The sequence below is a fragment of the Bombus huntii genome, chromosome 14, assembly GCF_024542735.1.
Source record: "Bombus huntii isolate Logan2020A chromosome 14, iyBomHunt1.1, whole genome shotgun sequence".
Classification (NCBI taxonomy): Eukaryota; Metazoa; Arthropoda; class Insecta; order Hymenoptera; family Apidae; genus Bombus; species Bombus huntii.
The window spans coordinates 6,259,797-6,283,521 of NC_066251.1; the positions used below are offsets into that span (position 1 = coordinate 6,259,797).

At 40.5% G+C, this 23,725-nt stretch overlaps 1 protein-coding gene across 1 annotated transcript in view; it reads left to right on the forward strand.

The window, feature by feature from the left end:
- The window catches only part of LOC126873000 (ADP-ribosylation factor-like protein 4C), a 54,799-nt gene extending 37,043 nt beyond the window's left edge, over positions 1-17,756 (forward strand). The window contains exons 2-4 of the mRNA XM_050633360.1: positions 5,408-6,292; positions 7,956-8,171; positions 10,120-17,756. Coding sequence (XP_050489317.1) covers positions 6,082-6,292; positions 7,956-8,171; positions 10,120-10,316 — 624 coding nt within the window. The 5' untranslated portion in view covers positions 5,408-6,081 and the 3' untranslated portion in view covers positions 10,317-17,756. The remainder of the gene's footprint in view (positions 1-5,407; positions 6,293-7,955; positions 8,172-10,119) is intronic.
- The last annotated feature ends 5,969 nt before the right edge of the window (positions 17,757-23,725 follow it).

Sequence of the window (23,725 nt, forward strand, 5' to 3'; positions counted from 1 at the left end):
AAAATATCCGAGTTATACGGCGCTGTTTAAAATGAAATTAGCATATATTCGGTAGCAACTATTTATGTCACAGGAAATCATTTCATTCAATCGCGCACACTATACTCTTCTCAACGATTTACGAGGATCATCCTCGCATAAACTCGCGCTTTTTATCGGAACGATCTCTCGGCTGTTATTATAGGAAGCGTGTACTCAGCTGCAAAATTACACGTCTCGGAGTCGCGTACAATTAAATAGGTAAATAACCGAGGAAGGAGATGGTGATTGCGGCGGACTCGTTAAAAAGGGGCGAGAACAAAAGTGACCAGTCGCGTGATTAGAGAAAATGGCGAATCTGGGAAACAATAATAATCGCTAGGATGAACGAAAGGGGAGGAGAAATGGAGGAAAAGGAAAGAGAAGTGGAAAATGATTCATAGAACGTTCTCCATGATCGCGCCTATTATAAGGCGGGATCAGCTATCGACAAATATTTTTATTCGCCTGCAGTCGACGGTTCTATTGTTCACGCGTATATGCACGGAAATCGAACGATCGAATCGTGGTGAACACGGAAGTCGAGCCGTGGATTCGATCGTGACGGAAATAAGAATAAAGGATTCACCTAACTTGACGAAAAAAAAGCCATACTAGGCACCGGAAGACCGGAACAATAGACCGGAAGAGACTGACAGAACGAGCAGCGATTCACGTATAGCTTATTATTTCTCCGTTTTCAACGATCGAATATAATTGCGATTTGTCGAGCAAGTTTCAACCTATCTAATAGAAAAATTAATTCTTTGAAGATTATTAAATATCTATGGGAGTATTGTTAATTATACGTAGAGGATGTCCTAGGTCTTCCTCTTGTTTGAATCTTGCATTTTTATTTAATTCTACAACATTGCGAATAAAACCGAAGAGAAAATACGTAAATGTAATGTGATAAATATTTTATGGGCAAGTTGTAACAAAAATAGTACGGTTTTATAGAACAGCAATAAATTATTCTACGATAATAAAATGTCTACGATATAATTCTCTCATCTAGACACCATTGAGAAATTTGAATTGCATCAAGGAGAAAACTCAGACGGGTAATGTGAAAGGACTCATCTTGCGGAACCAACGAATATGTAGCAAGAAAAGAATCGATAAAACGAGTGACAGAATTAAGCGTTGATCTAAGGAAGACTCTGATATTATTAATTTTGTTACATATACCATCGATGAGATTTTTATTACAACATTGAATACGTAGATTGCTCACAGTTCAAGATCTTCTTTCAATAATTTCTAATAATTACCTTCCTAATTGTATCTTAACAATTCTTGCCAGTGATTCTTTCAATAATTTTCCGACAATTTTCCAAGCTTATCTCCTCTCTATAACCAATGTAGAGTAATCCTAATACTTATAATAGCATTATTATATTATACGTATGTCGCAGCGAGTTTCATATTAAATTTCCAACGAGCGTGAAGAACTTGATACACAGGGTGTTCCGATAAATCGTGAACGACGCTGTTTCGACGTTGTATCGAGTCGATCCAGAGCGGAGCGCAGCGTCGACGAAACGGTGCCGAGAATAATGGTAATCGTAAATTACGGTAATAGAAACAATCAAAAGGGAGGATCACGGCACGAGCCTGTTCTCCATGTTCGCCCACCATGGAATCACGGAGGCTAGCGATGATGTTCTCGTTTTATCTGCTGCTTAAACAGCCGAGCAGCACAGGCTATTTTTAAGCGGAATAAAGCGTGCAATAACCGGCGTCCGACGAGAATTAAAACTCTAAGTTGCCCCGCCGTCTCGTTTCCCCTGTTTCTGCTTCGGCCAAAAAGAATTTAACGAGGTTACAGTCGCCTGGCTCGATAAAGGGACGAGTTCTCCCGCACGAGACTATGAGCAGCGTGGTGTGTTGCAATTTTTGGCGGGAAATTGCGCCTCACAGCGAAGCTACTAGGTTGTTGGAAAAAGTTAAGGAAGATTTAATCGTTAAATGAAACGTTTCGTCTTTTTTCGGTAATAAATTCCTTCAACTGAAAGGAAAAACGTGAAAAGCTAATAGTCTTTACTGAGCTAAATTGTGAAAAGTATTTGAGAAAAAAACAAGAGAAATGCTTTTTGCCACGATTAACGTGCATTTTCAAACTTCACATTCGTTCTTCGTTTCCTTTCATAATGGAAATAATTGTTGATTTATGTTATGCAAAATTTTATCTTCTACTGTTTAAAAAAAAGGAATGCTATTAAAACGACGGATAATAGGTACTGTTATGTGCACTGAAGCATCAAACCACGAAAATTTGTGGAAGAAATTTAACGCGTGGCTAATGCATCTTCGCATCTGCTAGCAAACATTGCATGGCAAAAAGGACTTTGTACAGCGCTAGAGTTCTTCTCCGAGAAAATTATTTTGCCCATAGGAAATGAAGGCTTTTCGGAATTGCGTAAGCAAGCATCGTTAAAGACTTACACCTCTATCATAAAAAAAAGAAATACCCTTCAATGAAATATACATACGCGTATTTTTCAAACCTAATATTTCCAAATTTTGTATCATCCTAAATTTATACTTCTACTATTTAAAAAGAAAGAAACACTCTTCGCTTATAATCTGTATAATTTAGAATTATACAATTATTTTGTAACACATATATGTATTTCCAAAGGTAATATTTTCAAATATATTTCTGCAGGTATTGCCATCCATTTCTCAATTAGCAACACCGTTTTCTATATTAAGAGCGGTAACTTGAAATAACTGGATCCCCACATTCTTTTTCTTTTTATTACGCGTTTAACCTTCGTATCAACTACAGGACCATTAGCGACGATATTAGGACTCAGACCAATTAGATTTTAGTGTACACATTTATTTCTTTGAGGAAGCTTAATGCGTTCGATATGTAGTTTCGCGATGTTAGGGCTGTATCAGGTTCTATTTCGTGTCTCTGTGTTCGTCTATTTCTCTATATCTACATTCGCAGAGTATGTGGACGTTAATTGCTGGTTACGGCATATATTACAGTAAGGCTGCTATGCTCTTTTAATTAGCCAGGTAATTATTCGTGGGTTATTTTGGTGCGCGCAGTCCTTAGGCGAGACATTACGTTCCTTTCCTTTCTGCTCATATTATTACACACGGTTATTACATCAACACGTATTATTAACATCTATTGATACAAGCACATATCGAATTTTCCCGCGGATTTTTCTGCTTCTGATCGAAGCGCTGATTTTCTTCCATTCTTATTTTACGGTCCTCTTTAAGCGGTTAATTCGATCTTCGGACACGGAATCGGAAGAAGCCGATCGTTAGGTTTAACCAGTTAGCTGTTTCTGACGAGTATACTCGTCATGAAGAAATGGTAATAAAATGAAAGAACAAAACAGTCGTTTCATTACGACTTAATTCTATATTGCAACAGCCGCGCATACTATGCGTTTGACGAGTATACTCGTCACGAAGAAATGGCAATATTCTGTCTTACGTCGAGTATACTCGTCGCTTCGTTCGAATTGCAATTTACTAATTGCAGTAAATTGCGATAATAAAACGAAAAAATAAAAAACAGTCGTCTCGTTACAACTTAATTCTATATTACAATACACTATGCATTTGACGAGTATACTCGTCGTCGCTTACTTTTCGCCACACATTCTAAACACACGCTTTTCTTTGAGGCAGCAACAGCTAACCAGTTAAGGGCTAAGCTAAATAAAGTTTAGAACGGTTAGCCGACACTTTGCAAGCATCGAGAAGGCGCGTCTTCGGGTTTTAGAGCGTCGCGCCGCCATGGCGAAATTTCTGCTGTGTGTCACAAGGCGCGCAATATGCACATTACACGTTTAATGGCTTGGCCCCAGAATTCTCCGTAGCCTGCAACCGTAACCGTAGTGTTATCCATAAAGTTTGCCGCCTGGTGGAAGGAGATTAATCACGCCTCGTGGAACTGGAATATTCAGCCGGCGGATTTGCATGTCGAGTGGTTAGATTTGTATTCCTTATTGCCAAGGTTAGTCGCGTTCTCGCCATCCTTTTTTCTTTTTTCTTCTTTCTTTTTCTTTTGCCAACAGCGTACTGCCAGTGAACGGCGCCCTTCTTAAATCGCGCTATTAATTGACTCTTATCTGGCGTAGTTAGTCCGTGCTATACTCCGCAATTATGCCAATCATTTAACAATTTGATCGATCGTTGCGAGGAATAGCGCGAATCGTGTCTCGATCCTTCTTCGTCTCTCGCTCGTTAACCCTCGTTCCATGCTTACGGCAATTTGACACGGTGCGATTAGCGTGGAAAAGAAAAATTAGCGCGCAAAGCCGACGACCACAGGCAGAAATCACGATAAGCAACGTTGAAACGCGGTCGACCCCGTGTTATCGAGATTGTCCTTTTAATCGATTGTGGAATTTATTTCTATTAATTGCGATATTTCGAACACGATTCTGTATTTGATCGTTCGTGAAGCTTCGTGGATTTATCTTCTGCCTTCGAGAAACTTATATTCGCGAACCTAATCAGGCTTGTTGCAAATCGAGAGATCGAGAAGAATGGGTTTGTCACGCTCTGCTCGTGTCTTCTTCCGGGAATTTCATTCTCTTTATTACATCGATGTTTCCGCAGCAAGAGACAGATTAGGTTGGAAAATCGAAGGCCTGCAGAATTTGCATAGATCCCATCGTCTTTTAATTGCACGTATGTGTATATATTTATTTATTTGAGAAATTGAACTTGGACTACATGAATTACGAACATAAATGTCTTCTGCTCGTGTTAAATTTGTTTAATCGTATCGATTCGACGTCACTTTGATATCAGTTCCACGTAAATTCTCATATCATCTGATTAATCAATTTCTCGACTTTTGTTAATAGAATAATTTGCGTAAAATTAGACGGACGAAAGAAACCTCAATGACTGTACAATTTTAAATGAAATTTGAAAACCATGGTCATTCGACCGAGCCTGATAAGATTAGTGTTAAGTTTCCCTATGGAGATAAGCTGGAGCGTGCAGAGATCGAGCTGCTTGTAAAGCGACGCGCTTAAGCGCGTGACGAATAAATCGAGACAAAGCGGGCTGGCATCTCGATTTATAGTGGTTTTCACAGCGGATCCGAAGAAAACGAACGAAATCTCGATACGTGCGGAGGTTCTCGAGCTTCCAAAAATTATCGAGGTTCCACCGTACAAACAGGAGTACCGTCTAATCGACGATGATTCCGCTGTTAAAATTCCTGTATCCCCGTAGTCGAGCAAAATACCCGGGGCATACTCGAGATCTATCGAGACAGGGCAATGAAAAAAGGCAAGAAAAAGAAAAAAAAGAAAAAACGGGCAAAAAGACGAGATGTGAAAAGCGCGGCCGATGTAGCCAGCAGGCATCGCTAACACGTTTCTCCTTTCATTTTCAGCCGGTGCGGTAGTGATCGTGGCCTCGAAGCGAGTCCTTTTACGGCGGGGACGAGCATCGAAAGCGGAGGAGAGCCTCCCTCTCTCTGTCTTTCTCTTTCTCTCCCCGATCGTCCACGTTGGCCCAGAGACGCGAGTCAAACCAGCATCATCCACGCGAAGGATATAAGGGACGAAGAAGGCAGGAACGAGAAGAACCGGGTTGGTTCAAGAGAGATAAAACGAAAGGCTGGAAACTAGACGGCCAGATTACCGAGCTAGCATGGAATAAAGCCGGTGCAGCGACGCGGTGGATCGTGCACAAGGGAGAAAGGGAGAGAGAGAAATTCGGGGGAAGAAAAAGCAGTTGCCGGACAAGGGAACACTGGTGGTCCTCCTGAGTGTCAGTTTGATCCAGCATGAAGTAGAAGAAGAGAATTTTCAAGAGGAAGAACGCGGTCGTTGAGACGAAGGACGGAGGATTATTGATCCGAGATATCGAAGGAAGAGAAAGTGGTGGATAGAATAGAGCGGCAGAGGTGCGAGAGGAGACCGATCGGATATCGAGGATTGATTTTGAAGGAAAAAGACGGAGAAATCTAAATGATAGATAAAAGAAAAGGGAAGAAGGCGAAGAAGGAGGGTTAGAGGGGAGGAAACGGTGGTCGAGTTAGGAGGAAGCCGGTGAAGGAGAGGAATGGGTGCCGGCATGGGCAGGAGCGGCACGAGCGGCGGCTTCCTCGAGGCACTTCCCACGGGAACGCCGCTCCACGTGGCCATGCTCGGTCTCGACAGTGCTGGGAAAACCACCGCGTTGTATCGACTCAAGTTCGACCAGTACCTAAACACCGTGCCCACCATTGGCTTCAATTGCGAGAGAATCCGTGGTGGCATCGGAAAAGCGAAAGGTAAAGTCGAATCATTCTTAGCGTTTCTTAGTATATTATACTTGCGACAACGATCAACGTTGAGGCACGAGTGTTTACCGCGGTTTTAGCTTGCGCTTTTCTACGCTGCATACACCAATTCGCGGGTTATCTTTTTGGTTAATTTCCGGCTGTAGAAATTGGTTGGAAATTTTTTAATGAAAATCCACTGCGTACTTCTTATCGTACTAATTTCGAAGATAGAGTAGGCGAATTTTTATTGGCTGGAATTGTCACATCGCGCGAGCCATTCGAAAGTCGTGTTGATCGTAGGCCATAAATTGAGAAACGCGGAAAAGCGATCACGTTACTAGCGATGATATTCTTTAAAATTTTCTAGAGTTACTTTCGACATCTTCTTGTAGCAAACTGAAACAAGTCACGCGGTAAACACCGATTTGCAATCGGCGATGATTTTTCCCAATACAGCGTCTACAGTTGGAACGCGCAACTATCGTAACTGAACACGTAACCATTACGTGGTCAGGATAACGCTGAACGCGGACATTTATTACAGTTACCGTGTGCGTGGCAACGTAATAAGTCAATGTCGATGTCGATGTTTCTTCGTACGACTAGGTCTCGTTGTCCCAGAAACCTGGTAGCAACGATCGCGCCGAGAGATGGAAATCGCGTTAAAGAACCTCTTCCTCTTTTGTCCCTTTGCACTTCGTATGGCGGCGTGTCTGCTTTAGAGAAAGTACAGTTCACAGTGAAAAGAAATCACGATCGTTTCCTAAGCATTAGAGAAGCGTCCTACGAGTTCCATTTCTTTGAATTAAAACAGGATGTGAAAGCAACTAAAATGCGCGTACCGTGGGCTATACTCGAGATAATAACGTCAGGATAAAAAATATTACCTTCCACGTTCTGCCAATTATTTTACATAGCATTTTCATAGCGTTTTCCATGGCCAAAGAAAGGTTAAACGCTGTGCAGGGAAAATTTTCACATTCCCCTTGGTAGGCTTTTTAATATCTTTAGAAAGCAAATCGTGAAAAGATCAATCATTTCCGTGATAGAAACACGAAAAATTTCCGGAATAAATGGTCCTTTGGTATTAATTAGTACAGATTTTGCAAATGACAACTCATTGATAAATTGAAATCTAATACCAAAGTTCCACAGGTTGATTCTATAGATTTTTAGATTTTATCGTTATTAGATCCTTTATATTAGATTATAAAAATAAAATGTAGAGTATTAGATTTATGTAAAATTCAAAGGTGCAAAAATTTGCAGAATTACGTTCGAAATTATTGTTCGAGACATACGTAAAACATCCAAAGCAAGCCAAATTTCTACTTAGCTTCCGCCTTTTTAAATTACCTGCACAAAGCCAATAATTCGCGTAACCATCCGCGGTCTAATTATTATTAAATCCGATGCTTGTTCCATTCCGATATAAAATTGTAAACGAAAAATGTATAAGCTACCAGCTGTAATTTATCGATTCGTTAATATTATTTATTTTCATAAATTTATTACGCCAAAGCCCAAATCCAACAATGTAGTCGCATCTTTCCATCCTAAACGATAGTTTCACCAGTTTCATCCCCTTTAGAGCTTTTGTTCAAGGAAAAAGAAAATGCTATAGAAAAAGAAGAAGGCAAGTAAAACGGGTTGCTATGGTGGTTTGTCGCAGGTGTGAATTTTCTCGTATGGGACGTGGGAGGGCAAGAGAAATTGCGACCATTATGGAAGTCTTATACCCGGTGCACAGACGGTATTATCTTCGTGGTTGACTCTTGCGACGCGGAACGGCTCGAGGAGGCAAAAATGGAGCTGACCAGAACAGCCAGGAGCCCGGATAACGCTGGTGTTCCCATTCTGATCCTGGCCAACAAGCAGGATCTGCCAGGTAACACGGTACTCGTGCATGTATGCATGTGCTAAGTTGGCGTTTCGCCTTGATTATAAGAGGAACCGTGGCCTCTTTTGTAAATTAAACTGCTCACGGTGACGCAGAGTATTAAAAACGCGTTCTCCTGCTTATCCTATCTATCGTCTTTTACAAGGATATACTGGAAAGCGTTTCCGTGCCTCGTTCGTTTATTTCAGTATATGTCTAACGATAACAGGAGATATAATTGGAATGGAAAACGAAAGAAATTTAATTGAAACTCGGACTAAGCGTTTAATTATTTCCGAGACTTTGCTTAATTGCTTGAGAGAACGTAGTATTAAACGTCTGTTCGTGTCTATTCTGTAAGCTGTCTTTTAGAAGCAAGTGTTAGTGAAAATGCCAAGGTTTCTGTCTCCCTCGTTTATTTCAATGTTTGTTTAGTAATAACGTAGAGATAAGAGGAAAAGAAAGCGAAGGAAGACGATCTTACGCTTGATGTTATGCGTTTAATTATTCGCGTGGGACTTTGCTCGATCGCTTAAAATGATATATGTAGTATTTAGATGTGTTCTCTTGTTCGTCTAAGATATATTCCTTTGTAAGGAGATATTAGAAAACGCAGACGTTTTTTATATCTTCTTCGTGTAATAATAATTAAAAAGAATGAGCACCATTTTCTATTCCCAACGCTTGCTCAGTATTATTAATACACTGTTATAGAAAAGTAGATTTTTCTTCTATTTTAAATTAAAAGTTTCGTTATCCGCGAGACTTCATTTGGACGTTAGCTGTAGCAAATGGTTTCCGTGTTCAGAAACAAGATCAAATTGCTTTCGAAGACTTTAAGAGTATGAACAAGTGGCTGAGAAGACAGCCGCGTATCGGTTTAAGCTTATGGCTTCGCTACGAGGACTATAAATGCACTTGACCGCAATCTATATTGGAGCATGATTAGATTATAGATTGTATATCTATGAGGCAGCAGCACTTGATTTCACAAACACATTGCTTTTAATGGTCTTGAAAAAAAATTTGATAGAAGACAGTTGCGTCATTCGTAAGATTATCGTTTTCGACTTCTATATATTATGCTTTTATGCATTTTATTATGTAACTGAATGTAGATCATTGAATAACACTTGCCATTCGTGAAGTTCAACGTCTACAGACCATTGATTCGGCAAGGATAATCGTTTAGAAACAAAGAGTATGTAATCTGTCCTCTTAGATTAACCAGACACATATAGTCTTTTATCGAACTTGATTCAATTTCTAGAATCCTAAAAATATTCCTCTACGACTTTACTAATTCAGTCAGAGATCCAAATATAGTCAAAAGACTCGAACTATATCTTTTTTCAACTACAATCCTAAATTACAAGATCCAATGATCCTGAACTACTTACCAAAGAAGAAAATCGTCGCCGTAACAAGAACTCGAATTCCACCACAAGACCCGAGTTATCTTCGTCCTTTTAAATTCCAAATAAGAAATATTCCTCATGATCCTGAATTATTGAGAAAAGAAAATGTTCCTGAAATCCAAAATCCATCGCAAGACCTAAACTACCTTCATCGTCGACTAAAACTCTAGATGAAAAAATTCTGCGATACCGAAGATATATTTCATCACGAGAATTCCATCGCAAGATCACAACTGCGTCTCTTTATTTTTGATAAAAAAAAAAAGTCTAAATTAAGATATTACGCGATCCTAAACTACCACAAAGAAAGATGATCGTGGAACACTACAGAGATGCAAGTTCCATCGCACAAGACTTAAACAACCTTCATCCTCGATTCATCATTAACACATACCATCAACGAAAAAGTATTTATTTTTCACGATCCTGAGCAACCAGAGAAGGAAATCCTCTTTTGAACCAAACACCTCATCCTGTTACCGCTCTTTGCTCTCAATACACCCAATAACTGACCAAACCGTTCCGCCTGATGTCCACAGGTGCCAAAGAGGTGGGCGAGTTGGAAAAGCACTTGGGCGTCCTGGAACTAGCCGGAATGCCAGGCAGTGCGTGCATCAGAGTGCAGCCAGCCTGCGCGATCACCGGCGAAGGCCTCCACGAGGGGTTGGACACGTTATATCAGCTGATATTGAAGCGACGTAAGCTCGCGAAACTGAACAGGAAGCGGGCGAGGTAGGCCAGGGCCTCGGAGGACTGCACGTGCGTCTTCTGATTTTGTAAGTCGCGGACAGTCTCTCCTTTGGATACAGCCACGCCTTCCACGGTGTCTTCTTCCTCGTCCTCTTCGTCATGCTGCAATGACGACGTCCACGAGGTGCTCGAGTGAATGCACGTGTACACAAACCTGCCGTTCACGCGGACAATTGTTCTCGTCGTAGAACACCCTCGATTTTTTGTTCCCGACGATTGTTTCTCGGACCAGTGTTGCTCTCGAGAAGCTGGCCAACCGGATGTGTATTCTTAATGGTGCAAGCTGAACGGTGGATTCGTGCAACAGAGATCGAAACAGATCTCGTGGTATCGTACACGGGGTCGTGGTTCTACGTTCTTCGATGGAGATGCTTAATTTTTCTGATACAAGAAAAGTGGACGGCCTCTTACGAAGGAAGAGGTCAGAGCTATACTTGGACGTATTCCTTTCTCGATTGATTCGTTTTGATTTCGTTTAACAATGCGTATTTAACGAACGAGGGATATACGAGACGATGAAAACTGCCACTAAAGCTGCGTGGCTGACGCAACATACTCTAGAGAAGAACACGAAGAGAGGACAGCGGTCCTTGTAAGAAGCTAAACGATTATCACAGACGATGACGTCGGTCTGAATATTTTTCCGATCGGATGCTCTGACTGGGGTTGTTTTACTCACCGATCACCGGCTATTTTTGCCGATCCTAAATGGTGCACAGACGTGTTCTCGCTTTTTCAAGAGAAGATTGGGAGGACGTAGAAAATTTTCGAGGCAATGGTGAATCACTCGCCGGTATTTTAGGTGAATCGTGAATGTCCGTGATGACAACGAAACAAGTGCTTCTCCGCCGTAACACAGAAGCTCTATTTTGCCAAATTTTGCATCGTTCCTTGGGAAACTTTTCAACGATCCCTGCCGATTGCCTCCGCTTGTTATCGATAACGAGCTCGGCAGCCGCTTAAAGCCGTACATTTCGCTGATAAAAATGGAATTGAGAAGGCAGAAATATTTCGCTCGGAAGAAGAGGTCAGGACTTTCGCTATAACGAGGCTTCATCGACGACTTCGTTGCTGATAAAGATGACGTCGAATCGTATTAATAATGCTGACGTGGGCCCGGTTCAAGAAGGCCAAGATAAAACCTGTATATTAATAACTATGACTGTAAGCTCGCGAAATGATCGGGATTAATTAAAAGAAATCGATCGCGACGGAGGAAGGGAACATCTGGCTACGATTTTCGATCAGAATGGATATAGCACCGGAGATTTGTTACTTGGTCAATGGATACGCTAGATGAGTTGCCATTGCAACGAGTAGAAGAAAATTTTGCTAGATGATCTTTCGCTACGTGGAAGATCCTCGAGCTCTTGAGTTATCCTTTGTCGTGAATTCGTCGTGTTAGTCGAGTCGTAGTACGCGTTTGTAGAGCTCCAGGTGAATCGTCGACCTTAGGTATTCAGACGATGATCGTGCCTCTCCAATTTTTTGCACCTTTATACCATGTAACGAGAGAAAAAGAGATAAAACGATCAGACGTAATAGAATATCGTTGCTTCTTCCCGACGAGTGGAATTTTTGTAAAACGATGTGATAACAACCATCCTCAACCCTTTATCTTTCATCTTTATTGTTCAATTAGCCTGTATCGTACGTATGTACACGTGAATCAAATATTGTATTCGTTGTATCGTGCTCTGTAGGGGAGTAGGAAAGCAAACCGATCGTTTTGAGCTTAATTGAAATCGATACATATCGCGCCCCCTCCTCCTAACTCTAATAAATGATTCAGCGTGTATTTTCCTTTTATTCAAATCGGAATTGAGAGATTTTCTGGAAAAAAGAGAGTCCATTAGCATTAACATGGCGAGTCGAATAAATCGCGTTGCAAGCTTTCCATTTCCTCCTTATTTAATATTAACTGTGTTTCAACTTTCTTCCTTTTCTCATGTTTTTATAAAACGAACAAAAATTTCAAAAGCAGACCTACATTTTTCAGAAAGCTGCTCGATTATTCCTGAATACGATCCGTTGGATCATGACCGATTACACGTTACGTATTCCGCGAGTTTATACGTTGAACGTTTACAGCGAGAACTATGAAAGTTTTAGAGTTAGCTTTTACGAATGGTTCATTAGGAAATTGATCGATTTCCGTATGAACATTTTGAGCGATGGTTACAGCTCAAAACGGTGGGTGCTCGTGTTTCTTGCCACTGTACTTTATTCTTAACGGTCCCTTTGACATGTGGACTTCCGGTATATGCAGTTCTTATCGACCACCGCCAATGCGAGACGATATTTTCTATGGCGTTGATGATATTTCGTGGGAAACATATCATCATGAAATTTTCCTTTTGTTCAACAATTCGGACATTATGAACATTCGCGAATATTATAGATCAATTGTTACAGTTTCTTTCATGTCTATGATACGGTTGCAACACGTTTAATATCAAACGTTGGATATCTTTCAACGGTGATTCCTATTTATGGAAAATATCGTCTATATTGTATCGGTTCGTCGAGGAAGAATTGCCTGCTCCAATTAGAAGTATATATACGTTTGCCGCTAACAAGTTACATATTCGGTTTTCGCGTCTCGGAGAGCGCAAAGTTCTGATTTCGTTTGGTGTTCTCGTGGCCGTCCCTTCTACGTTTCCTTGCGATTTTTCCAAACTCCGCATGAAACTTCCATTTTTCATCTATCTTACCTGGGAAACAGTTCTTCCGTAAAGTTTCATCTTCTCGCCAAAGAAGTCTATATACCGTTTTAACTCGTGGGGAGACTCGTTACGCGAAACTGCAACAGCGATACTTTGCATTTACCTTCAACGAGAAGCGCTTGCTTCTTCTGGAATCGCGGCACTACCGAACAATTACGATCATATTTAACGAGCTCCAGCAAGTTTACCAGGAGACAATATTTTCGTGGAGAACATGCAAAACAGTTCCGAATCGAAGCAAGAAGTTGAAGCAGGCACTTGTGGTGTATTTACTGGCGAACTAGCGCGGGAAGGAGGATCGAAAAAGAAGAAAAAAAAACGAAAAAGAAGAAAGAACGCAGCCTCCACTAGCAAAATGTAGCGCTTTGTTTCCGGACCGACGAGGCTAGGAATGGGAATCGAGCACACGAAAGTCGGACGACGTAATTTGACTGGTTATTTATTGCGGTGCACGGATCGATATTAAGGTGGGAGACAGAGGGCAACACGAGACCGGAAATCGTGGTTTGCGGCGAACGATATACAAGGGCGTTATCCGGAACAACGACCCGCTGTGACGGAAGTAGCCGTGAAATCGGAAGCGAGCCACAAGATGGGAAAAAGTAAAAAGGAAGGACATCAGGAAACGAATACATCCTTCCTACATAAATTGGATATCAAAGTGGAGGAACTGATTCGCGATAAGCGATTTCTTAGAAAAGCTACGGTTTTCTTTCTAAGCAGAAAGTGGGAAGTGGGAAATTCGAAACACGAACGATTATCGAGAAATTGTTAAAATTTTGGAGAATCACTATTTCATTCGAAATCGTCTTCAATTATAAAGTAACTTTAGGGTAATTCTATTTGAAGTAAAAATAAAAGGTGTCGATTTGATATACGGCATTGTCTCAGTTGATTTATTAATTTTGTTATTTATTATTTTTTTAGAACAGAGAATAAAATGGATTATCTCAATTGCTCGATTAATTTTGTTTTAGAAACGACCTAGACAAAGTAATGTTATTTTTAAACCAAATAATTTCTTACTTTAGTCGTTGTTTTCCCGTAACACTCGCGATTAATCCGATTGCAATTTTCATTGAACGTTTCAAATTGTTATCTCGCACGAATCTAAAATTCTGATTGATGAATCGTTTCCTGTTGCGAATTAGAATATACATCTTTCATATGTGTTTCTTTAATCATTATTCACAATCAAAGAAGCCTATTTTACTCTAAAATCAATTTGTTAGTTTGAAGAAGTTGATCATTGTATATATATACGTTTCGTTAAAAGCTCTTCTCGAGTCTTCGCCTGTTTCAAATACTACTAGAACGTAAATTGATGAAAAAGAAAATTTTCAGTTCTCAAATCAGCCGCGCAAAGAAACACACGGAGACATTTTCTTCGTTCCGAGGAAAATATCGAGAGACAGAGACTCGAGGGAAGCAGGTTGTCACCTCGAAGCAGTTGAGAATCGATAAAGGTGCAATGAGTCACAGCCAGACACGGCGCCACGCGATTTATTGTTGCAGAAAACGCGAAAAAGTCATACTGGTCACGCGATTTTTTAATATTTACGAAAATTGTCGCGATAAAGAATGATGCGAATGTGTGCTGCATCTTGCCATCGATGCTCGCCGGCAAGAAGAAGATGGCAACGGAGTCCGTGTCACTGAAGAAGGCACGTAAGAATAAGAAAAACGCGTTTGAAGAGAACGGGAGGACGCATCATGGATGCATGAGACTGGAAAACCACGTCCTTGAGGAAATAGGAAAAACGATGTCGATCGATGACGCGTGTTATCAGATATCCACAAGGTGATATTTCACGTAAAATGGACGAAACTTGTTCCTGATTCCATTTTCTTGTAGATTATTTTCCTTAGAAAACTCGACGAGTTTCCTAATCGTCGGTTGGATATCGTCGAACATATCAATATAAAATTATATGAACGTTCGTGTTACCTTTGTTGTGCATCAGCGTGTCGTAAGGGAGATAAGGAAGCATAAATCTTCGTTGTTGAGAGCCTTCAAAGGATCTTGCAGTTAGAAAATATTTCACGGCAACGACGATTTTTTTAATGGATTGTAACAGTCAAGGACTTTGATGGAACTGTTTCGCGTGGAAAGGAAGACGAACTGCACGGAATGGAACCAGTTTCTTCACACTTTGTTGCTCGGTACGTCTAACGACCCCTTTAGATACGCTTCCTACAACTCACGTGTGCTGGAATGCGTTGAAAATGCATCGATGGATGTCGAACCACCTTGCATCTTCTTGGGGTTCTTTCTCTTCCGCTATTTTGCGACGACTCATCTTCGACTTCTCTGCCATTTCTCCCATAAGCCTTGTTCAATCTTGCGCATATACAACGGCCAACTTTTCGCAGATTCGACTAATTTCTCGCAAAACGTACGGATAAAAGAGCTTGCGCACTCTTATCGCGCCGTGATCTTTGTCCCATTGCCAGCGCTTTAATTTCATTCGATTTCATACAAGTTTTATCATTTAGCCGCCGGTGATTCTAGCGTTAATGAAGCGACGTCAAGCGCCTTCGTTCGATCGTGTCGCTAGTTTTCGTTAATCAGAGCGGGCGTACGAGCACGAAAGGATATACGAAATCAACCAAATAACAGGCTCGCATTGTCGACGAGCAACTCGTGCAGTCTGGGTCAGCCTTTACCCCACTTCCGCTCTGTCTCCGTAAGTCATCGAGTTTACGAGAAACCTCCGCGTGCTCTGCCAACACGTTTCCCCCAATCCAATTCCTGCAGTCCGGAAATTTCGCGAAAAACTAAGAAACGAGAATACTTGGAAGATCGTCGTCGTTCCAAGTTCCTTATAACAGTCAGGACTTTCCTCTTCGCTCGCGTGGCACTCGCGGTGTCGCCTTAACCCAGTTTACAGTGAACTTCCGGTGGCACCGATCGCCGCGACCGACAACTTAATTACCACGGTCTCTAATTAGCGTGTCCTCCTGGTCCTCGACGACTTAGAAGGGCGTCGCGACGAGAGCACACGTTCCGCTTTTTTCTCTCTCTCTCTCTCTCTCTCTCTCTCTGTGTATGTGTGTGTGTGTATGTGTGTGTGTAGAAAGGCGAGACGAACGGAAATAGAAGAAGGAAGAAAGAGGAAGCGGAAAGGACATAAAGGAAATGGAAAATCGTAGAAGACGAGTGTAACGAGTGTCGATGCTAGTCGAGTGGAGAATCATTTCGAGGAACCAAGAGAGTGTGGACGGTAACGAGTACGTATAGCGTACGCCAAAAAAAAAAAAAAAAAATGAATACGAAACGAAACGTTTAATTACTTGTAAGAACATTGTACATAGGCAACCGCAGGCTGTAAGTTTTCGTAGGATTTCCTTACAGCGTGGAAACTTTTGCGTTGCATCGGAAAGTTCAAGTACAATCGCTGCTCGGCCTCGGCGGGTTTGCTGGTTATTTTACAGGGTTGATCTGTAATTTATGATAAATAAAAGCGACGATTCTGTTGATAGTAATAGTTTATTCCGATGTTGTTTCGTTGGGGGATGGCGATTATCGCGAAGTGAAGCGGTTTCAGGGGTAGGAATTAAAAGTAGCGAATTATCGACGTACGCGGAGGTTGTTTGAATTCTTTGAGTTTTTGCACATGATCGATGCTCCGAGCAATGCTCGAAGAAAGAATGGAAATATGATTAGAGAAATTGAGCAACGATCTTATATGTAATATAAGTATAACACGAAAGTTTTGTTGAAACGGTTACGATTTAATACTAGAAACACCAAATGTGTCTTTGTTATACCTTAAAAACGATATTGGAGAATAATCTCTTATTATTTGAAATAAAATGTAATATACGTATATGTTTCTTAAATGCAAAATTTACAAGTAATTATATTCGTTAAAGTGAAAGTAACAATTTGCGAAACGGAATGATCCGATTGATGGTTTTAGCGTTAGTTAGGTATCTTGAACAATTGGGAATCTATAAGAGTAGTTATATTTCATTTTGTTAAATGTATAATCGATGGGCATGGTAATTAGTTAGAGTACACTTAGCCAGCGCGGTGCTTAAACGACTGATCGACATATCGGTAACAATTGAATTGATAATAATTTACGCTTGATTTTCCGACCAACGACCACGCAGTTCCACGCTTAGAGAGGAAATCGACCAATGTCTGTCGAGTATGATTGTTGTTTTTTATATCGACTGTCGTTCAACAAATTCTATTGTATACTAATACTTGCCCCTTGTTGTGTTTTATTACCATTCGATATTTTATTATCGTGCTTCGAACGATAGATCGCAGTATTTATGTATAATTAAACACGTAACGGCTAACCATAGCGAACGATCGAGTTAAACTGAAAGAGAGAAAGGGAATTCTGCAAATGGTAAACCGTGCGCAGAATTGTAGCAACAAGCGTGTGAAAAGAGAAGAGAAGAAAAAAAAGTTAATGTAAAAAGGAAGCAAAAGAGGGGAGCAGATCGTGTTTTTACTGTAACGAGAACGATTATTATATCGTCATTCGTCCTCGCGCCGCTTCAATATTCGTATATTTATATAGTAGACTCGCCACTCTTCTCTCGTGTGCGTGCAGTAGATGCACCAGGTGAATGTGATTGTACTCTGGGACACGCAGCTCGTCCCGTCAGACTGAATGGATCTTTTCCGACTGTGAGCGAGGATTTTTCCAAATAAATCAGCTAATTCCGTTATGTTTTAATCGTGCGTCGTTCATTTATTCAGTCCCTCGATGTTCAAGAGGTTCAAGAAAACCTGGTAATCGCTTTAGTTATGTAGTTATTGGGATAACTTCGCTCGTGATTCAATTAATTTCAGTTTTTGCCAATTAATTCATTTATCAGAATTATCGTAGAGTTTGAACATTCTTTGAAACTGTTACAGTTGTTTTATTCGTAATGCCGATTCAGAATAATTTACACATTAGAAAATTGTCCAGGTGGGATAAAGGATGTCTTCGATCTTCTCTGGAATACTAAATTTATGCCTCCGGAAACTTTCGTGACGTCTTTCCCAAATTTACATTCATACGAGGAAACCAATATTCTTATTATTCATGGCATCGATGTAACGAGATTATCGAAATTTTGATCATAAATCGCACGGTGAATGCAGGTAATTTATAGCAAGTTCTATCGACAGCGGGGGAAAAAATCCGACATAATCGAGTTAAACTTTTGATCAAATCGAACGAGTGCTGCTTCAAATTAAAACTGCAAAGAAACCGCGTTCGACACACACCGCCGTAATAACTCGAAGTAAGCGACGCGCATAACTTTCCACGTATTTTAACCATACCACGCTAACAGAAAATTCGGAAAAATTGCCGCTCGAATACCAAATATCGGTCTACAACTTGTCAAGTCGTAATCCTCGAAGATTCGTCGTTCGAAAATCCCAAGGAAGCTTCGTTTTCGCCCAACCAACGACGAAGGAACCCAACGTTCGATTATCTATCTAGTTTTCGCGCAAGTGTTCTTGAAGCGAGGCAAGTTCGGTCCCTCGGCGTCCGCGGCGCAAAAATAGAAATTCGAAAGAGGAAGCTGCGACATTAGCCTCGGCCAATTGCTCGCGACCAAAGAGAGAAAAGTTTCCATTCGTCTACGTGGTATTTTCGCCGTAGCGAGGGAGTAACTCTCCTCGAACCTTGAAATTACTTTCATCCGGTCAATAACGATCGGCTGTGTGCGTCGTACGGAGCGTGTTTCGTCGAATGTTTCCTCCTACAGGCCTTTCTTCGTACTTCGTGGTCGTCGTGGCTACTTATTCATGCGGATCAGCCCTCAGCACGAGGCGACAAGGGGGGAAACAGGCTGGCGAAGGGAAAAAAAAACCAGGGAAAGGAGAGTGTACCGTGGTTATTGTTCTCTTTGGATAGGATACACGGCACGTGGCGCGCGGATGCGGCCATTTACGCCGCGCACGCACGATGAACACGGCCGCGGCATCAAAGGGACCCCACCGTTTTCAGGATCCTGCACGAAGGATTTGCGGAGCTCCATGGAACTGCCCGTCACTGGCTGATAATACACGAGACGAAGACGGATGGAGAGTACGCGTCTTGAAATAATTTTGTGCCCTTTTTAATCAGACCGAGCATGTTCATTCGTTTATGGGAAATTTGATATTAGAACGATCGGTGAGATTGAAATGACCAGTTCGTATAATTTTTCATAACGGTTTCTTGTGGACTGCGGTCCTTTTCATTTGGCTGGGGATGTTTATTTATTTCTAGGAGAATGATTAGAGCAATCAAAATAATCGATTCATAATTTTTCACAAAAGGATTTTATGCACCGTGGTTCTTTCAATTTGCCTGAGTTTTTCTAATTAAATTCCGGATGCTTATCCATTTGTGGGAAATTTAATATGAGAATGATTAGAGGGGTTAAAACAACCAATTCATCATTTTTCGTACGGATTCTTTTAATCAGGCTGAGAATATTTATTCATTTCTGGGAAATTTAATATCGGGAGATTATTAAACCAAAATTCACACATTCTAAGAAAATATTGATACTTAGCGTACGCTTATTACGACAACTTTAAACTTGGATAATTTATAAAAGTATAGAAAAATACACAATTTCGAACATATAAGGATTAAAAGTGGATTCGAAAAAATAGTCATTTAAATACTAGTTTGCGTCGATGAAACACTGTTCGACCTTTACGCTTGGTAAATGATGGTCCTTGCAGAAATTCATTTGGCGCAAACACGATGGTATCATCGTGATAGGCAGTTAATTGGAAAAATGTGGCAGAACGCTCGCGTTCAGTTGGACATTGACGGCGTTGTGCTCGTACAGGCTCATCGTAGAAAGCTTGTACGGCGCGACGTAATTACCGGAAGGCTGGTCGGACAACGGCGTCGCGATGCTCCCGATGCTTGAACATTGTGTCGTAGCAATGTAATGTGGAACGCGGAAAGCTACATGCATTGACAAAAAGTGTACCGAGACGTCTGTACACTGCGAGCTGTGATGAAGAATGGCATAAACGAGGTTGCTGCTGGAAACGCCGTCATTACGCTCGACGTTGAGAAATTTCCATCGTTAAGAAGTGCTTTTATTTCCGGGTGCAATTTGACTATTTCTCTCCTTCTTGCCTTTGAATCTATTAACGAAACAAATGTGAACCGTCAAAACTGTAGTTTCATAGCAGAATTGAATCTAATCATTTTTTTTAACCCTGAAGTATCATGGTGGAACGTTTCGTTCCTCGTCAATTTTCTACCAAGTGTTTAAGATATTGTGGCTCTGTCGTCTTGTAAGGAAATCGATAAGGAAATTCGTCAATCCTTGGAATATTATAACAGAACACTAAAAATCTACATTCATTTTTGTTTTAATTACGATTGCTTTTTACTGTTTATGCTTTCTAATAATTGTCTGTGATTGAAAGAACCAGGCTATTCGATGATAAGTCTGAACTCGTTACGCTGAAAATTGTATATTTTTTAAACATTTATACGTAACGATCCATTAAGCGTTAACAGGATCAGAGCGAACGAAATATAAATAAAATACCTAAAGCATCTCGTGAAACAGTTCCCTCTACTGTGTATCGAAAGTTGGCGAATTAATCGTCCTTACAGAGATCCAGTGGTAATGCGTTTAACACAATGACCGCATTGTTACATTTTGTCCGTCAGAAGCAGAGTATAAGAAAAAAGAGAAATTTCTGAAATAACGAGAATTCATGGGTCCAGTTTTATTACGTGGAAACGTCGATAACATGCTGTCAGGATGGAAAGCGTTTATGTTTAGAAGCTGTAAAACATTGGCTCGTTAGAGGAAGTGTACGAACGAGCACGGAAACAATGATAGAAAGTTCGTGTCGTTACAATGGGAACAATGTGCATTCGAACGACAGAACGCGTTTATTGTACCACGGAAATATTAGATAGCATCTCAGGAATATCTCTACTCGGAATACACCGGCGATTGAACTCCTTTCACGTTTCGTTAGCCATAAATTCCAGATTAAATCTCTGATCCCGCATTGTTCTCCTTTGAAAAATTACTAATGCAATTTGGCAACTCTCCTTTTCGCTCGTCAGTCGTTCGATTCGTACGAGAAATTCGAGTTTCACGCGGATCTGCTTGAAATCTGCATACACTGGTTCCTCTATTAGCATCCAGCAGAACAAGTGGTAAGCATAATTGCCGGAAGAGAACGATCAAAGCAGTCTCTTTGCATTGGAAATAGGGAAGAGTGCGTCGAGCTTGCGAATAAGTAGAGGCTAAGTAATTTAGCACGTGTCGTCTAAGTGTTAGAGAAAGTCTTATTCGTTAGATCCTTCTGTTTTAATTCTCTGCCAGAAGATTTGCACGATTACGATATCGTTTTACTTTTAACTCGTTAACCGATAAAAGCGACTTAACTCGTCGGGTGAATCGTCGATTTCTCGAACGTAATATCATCTTTTTACGTATCATTTCATCTCGGTTAAAAATCAGTTATATCGTATTTGCATTTGACCCAGTTAAAGTTGATAGATGCACAGCGCTACTTTTTACTTGGTGATTATACAAGTTTTTGATTAAGGGGTAACTTGGTTAATAGAAAAATTTTGCTACACGAAAAGTTCATTCTCAGTGGAATTATACAACCTTTGCTCTTTATGTAAATTTTGCAGCACTCTCTTAACGCGGTTAAGTAGATCGAGACGTCTCGCGTCAGACAAGCGCGTTTAATATTCGTACGATCTAACAGGCATTGATCAACTCTTATTTTTCATGCATATATCGCTTTTTTGATCGTGTTAAAATATCTTTACCGACAAGGACTAGTTACGCACCGAACGATTCAATCGCTTAAAAGAACGACTTGTTATTATATTAAATGAAACAAATACTCGAAGTCTGTTCTGTTATTTTGTATATTTCTTTTAGTAATAAAAACAATTGTAAAATGAAATTCTTGGGTCGTATTAAAATGCCTTTACGAGGAATAGTTGCGCTGGAAAATTCAATTCCTGAGAAAATTACTCCTCGTGATATTAATGAAAAAGAAAAAAAGAAAAATACTCGAAAGCCACTGCAGTATTTCGCTTTAATCTTTTAACTAGAGACAGTTTTCAAATTGAATCTTTGTCAGCATCAACGAGAAATTGCACTGTCGACAACTTACACGGCCAACTATACCGCCTAAGTCTGAAATCTGGCATTTTTAATCGTTTCTCGAGGTCGACCATGTTTCTTCCCCTCGCCCTTTTCAACTTGAACGCGACAGAAATGCGCGCCACCGCGAGAAACAGACAAATTGCTTTTTCTAGAAAACTTTTTTTCACCGAGTGTTCTCCAGACGCGAGTGCTTTTCTCGGATCATCGTCGGACACGAGTGTACGATATACCGGTTCGAGCTGTGGGCGGCTCAGCATATATGTGTTTCGTATATTTAGATGCACATGTGCGTACGTTCACGGGGAAAAACCAGAAAGAATGGGAACTGTATCCGTTGCGACGAGAAAATATCGGCGCGCCGTCAACTTCTTATCGTTAAGCTGAAATTGAAAATCGTGTCTCTGCTAGAAGATATCGTTTCATATTCATGGAAAAGTTTGAAAATAATTAGCTTCTTCTACATTCTACTTCGATAAATTATTCGTTAACCAGACACAGTAAACTTCTTTATGCCCGCTGAGGCCAGTCTCAAATTCTTCTTTGTGTTCTTTGAAAAACTGCTCTTAAAAAAGCAATTTTTACTATTATCGACTAAAACAATGTCTTCTACAGGCGTAGAAAAATATTCGATTCTGGAAAGGTTAAACAAATTGAATGAATAGAAATTTCAGAGGAAGGCTATGAACGCTTCTAGATTTTAGAAAAAGACATTGTAAGAAATTATAGCGAACTATATAAAATTAGAGGAAATTATAACCAATTATGGTAAATTGATTATAGTAAACAATTATAATAGATTATAATCGACTGTAGCGATTTATATCAAGTGTAGTTATTCTCTAGTCTTTTTTTAAATAACAAAAAAAAAATGCCCCATTCTCCGACATCCTTGCTGACAGCCTCTCATCTTAATTACTAAAAAAATCTCTTGTGAAACGGGAGAATGGGGATGGAGGGTCCCTTTTATCGTAGCACACAGATGTAAAAGAGGAACGAGAGTGTAGGTAGAGGAGAATACTGTCGTTTTCATGCATACGTCCAGAATCAAAAGTGCTGAAAATCAGTGTGGGCGCCGATTCGTGGGCGTGCCACGTTATAGTTCGCTCCATGTATAGAAACGACGATAGAAAAGGGCGGCGTATTCCTCGATGGAACAAGATTGTACGTACGTACGTACGTATAAGGCCACGTACTGTTTTCTCAAATTAATCTTTCGTTCGACATCTTCGAACGCGCCGACTGGCATGGCGCCGCATCAAAGCAGTTTCCCTTCCTGGAAGCAACCCAAATAAAGGAATCACGTTTCTCGTAATTTGTCGCAATAGCTCCGCGACGATAACGCTCCGAAATAAAACGATTTGCGGGAAGTTGTAAAGCTCACTAGCTCGTAAATCATGAAGCTTCGAATGGCAGAGATTACGTTCTTTCTGGGCAGCGTAATCATCACATTAGAAAAGACTTTATTGATATTTCGCACGAAATTAGCACGATTTTCGAATAGCCAAGTTGTCGTGTAATTGTTTTATTAAGAACAACTCTTTAT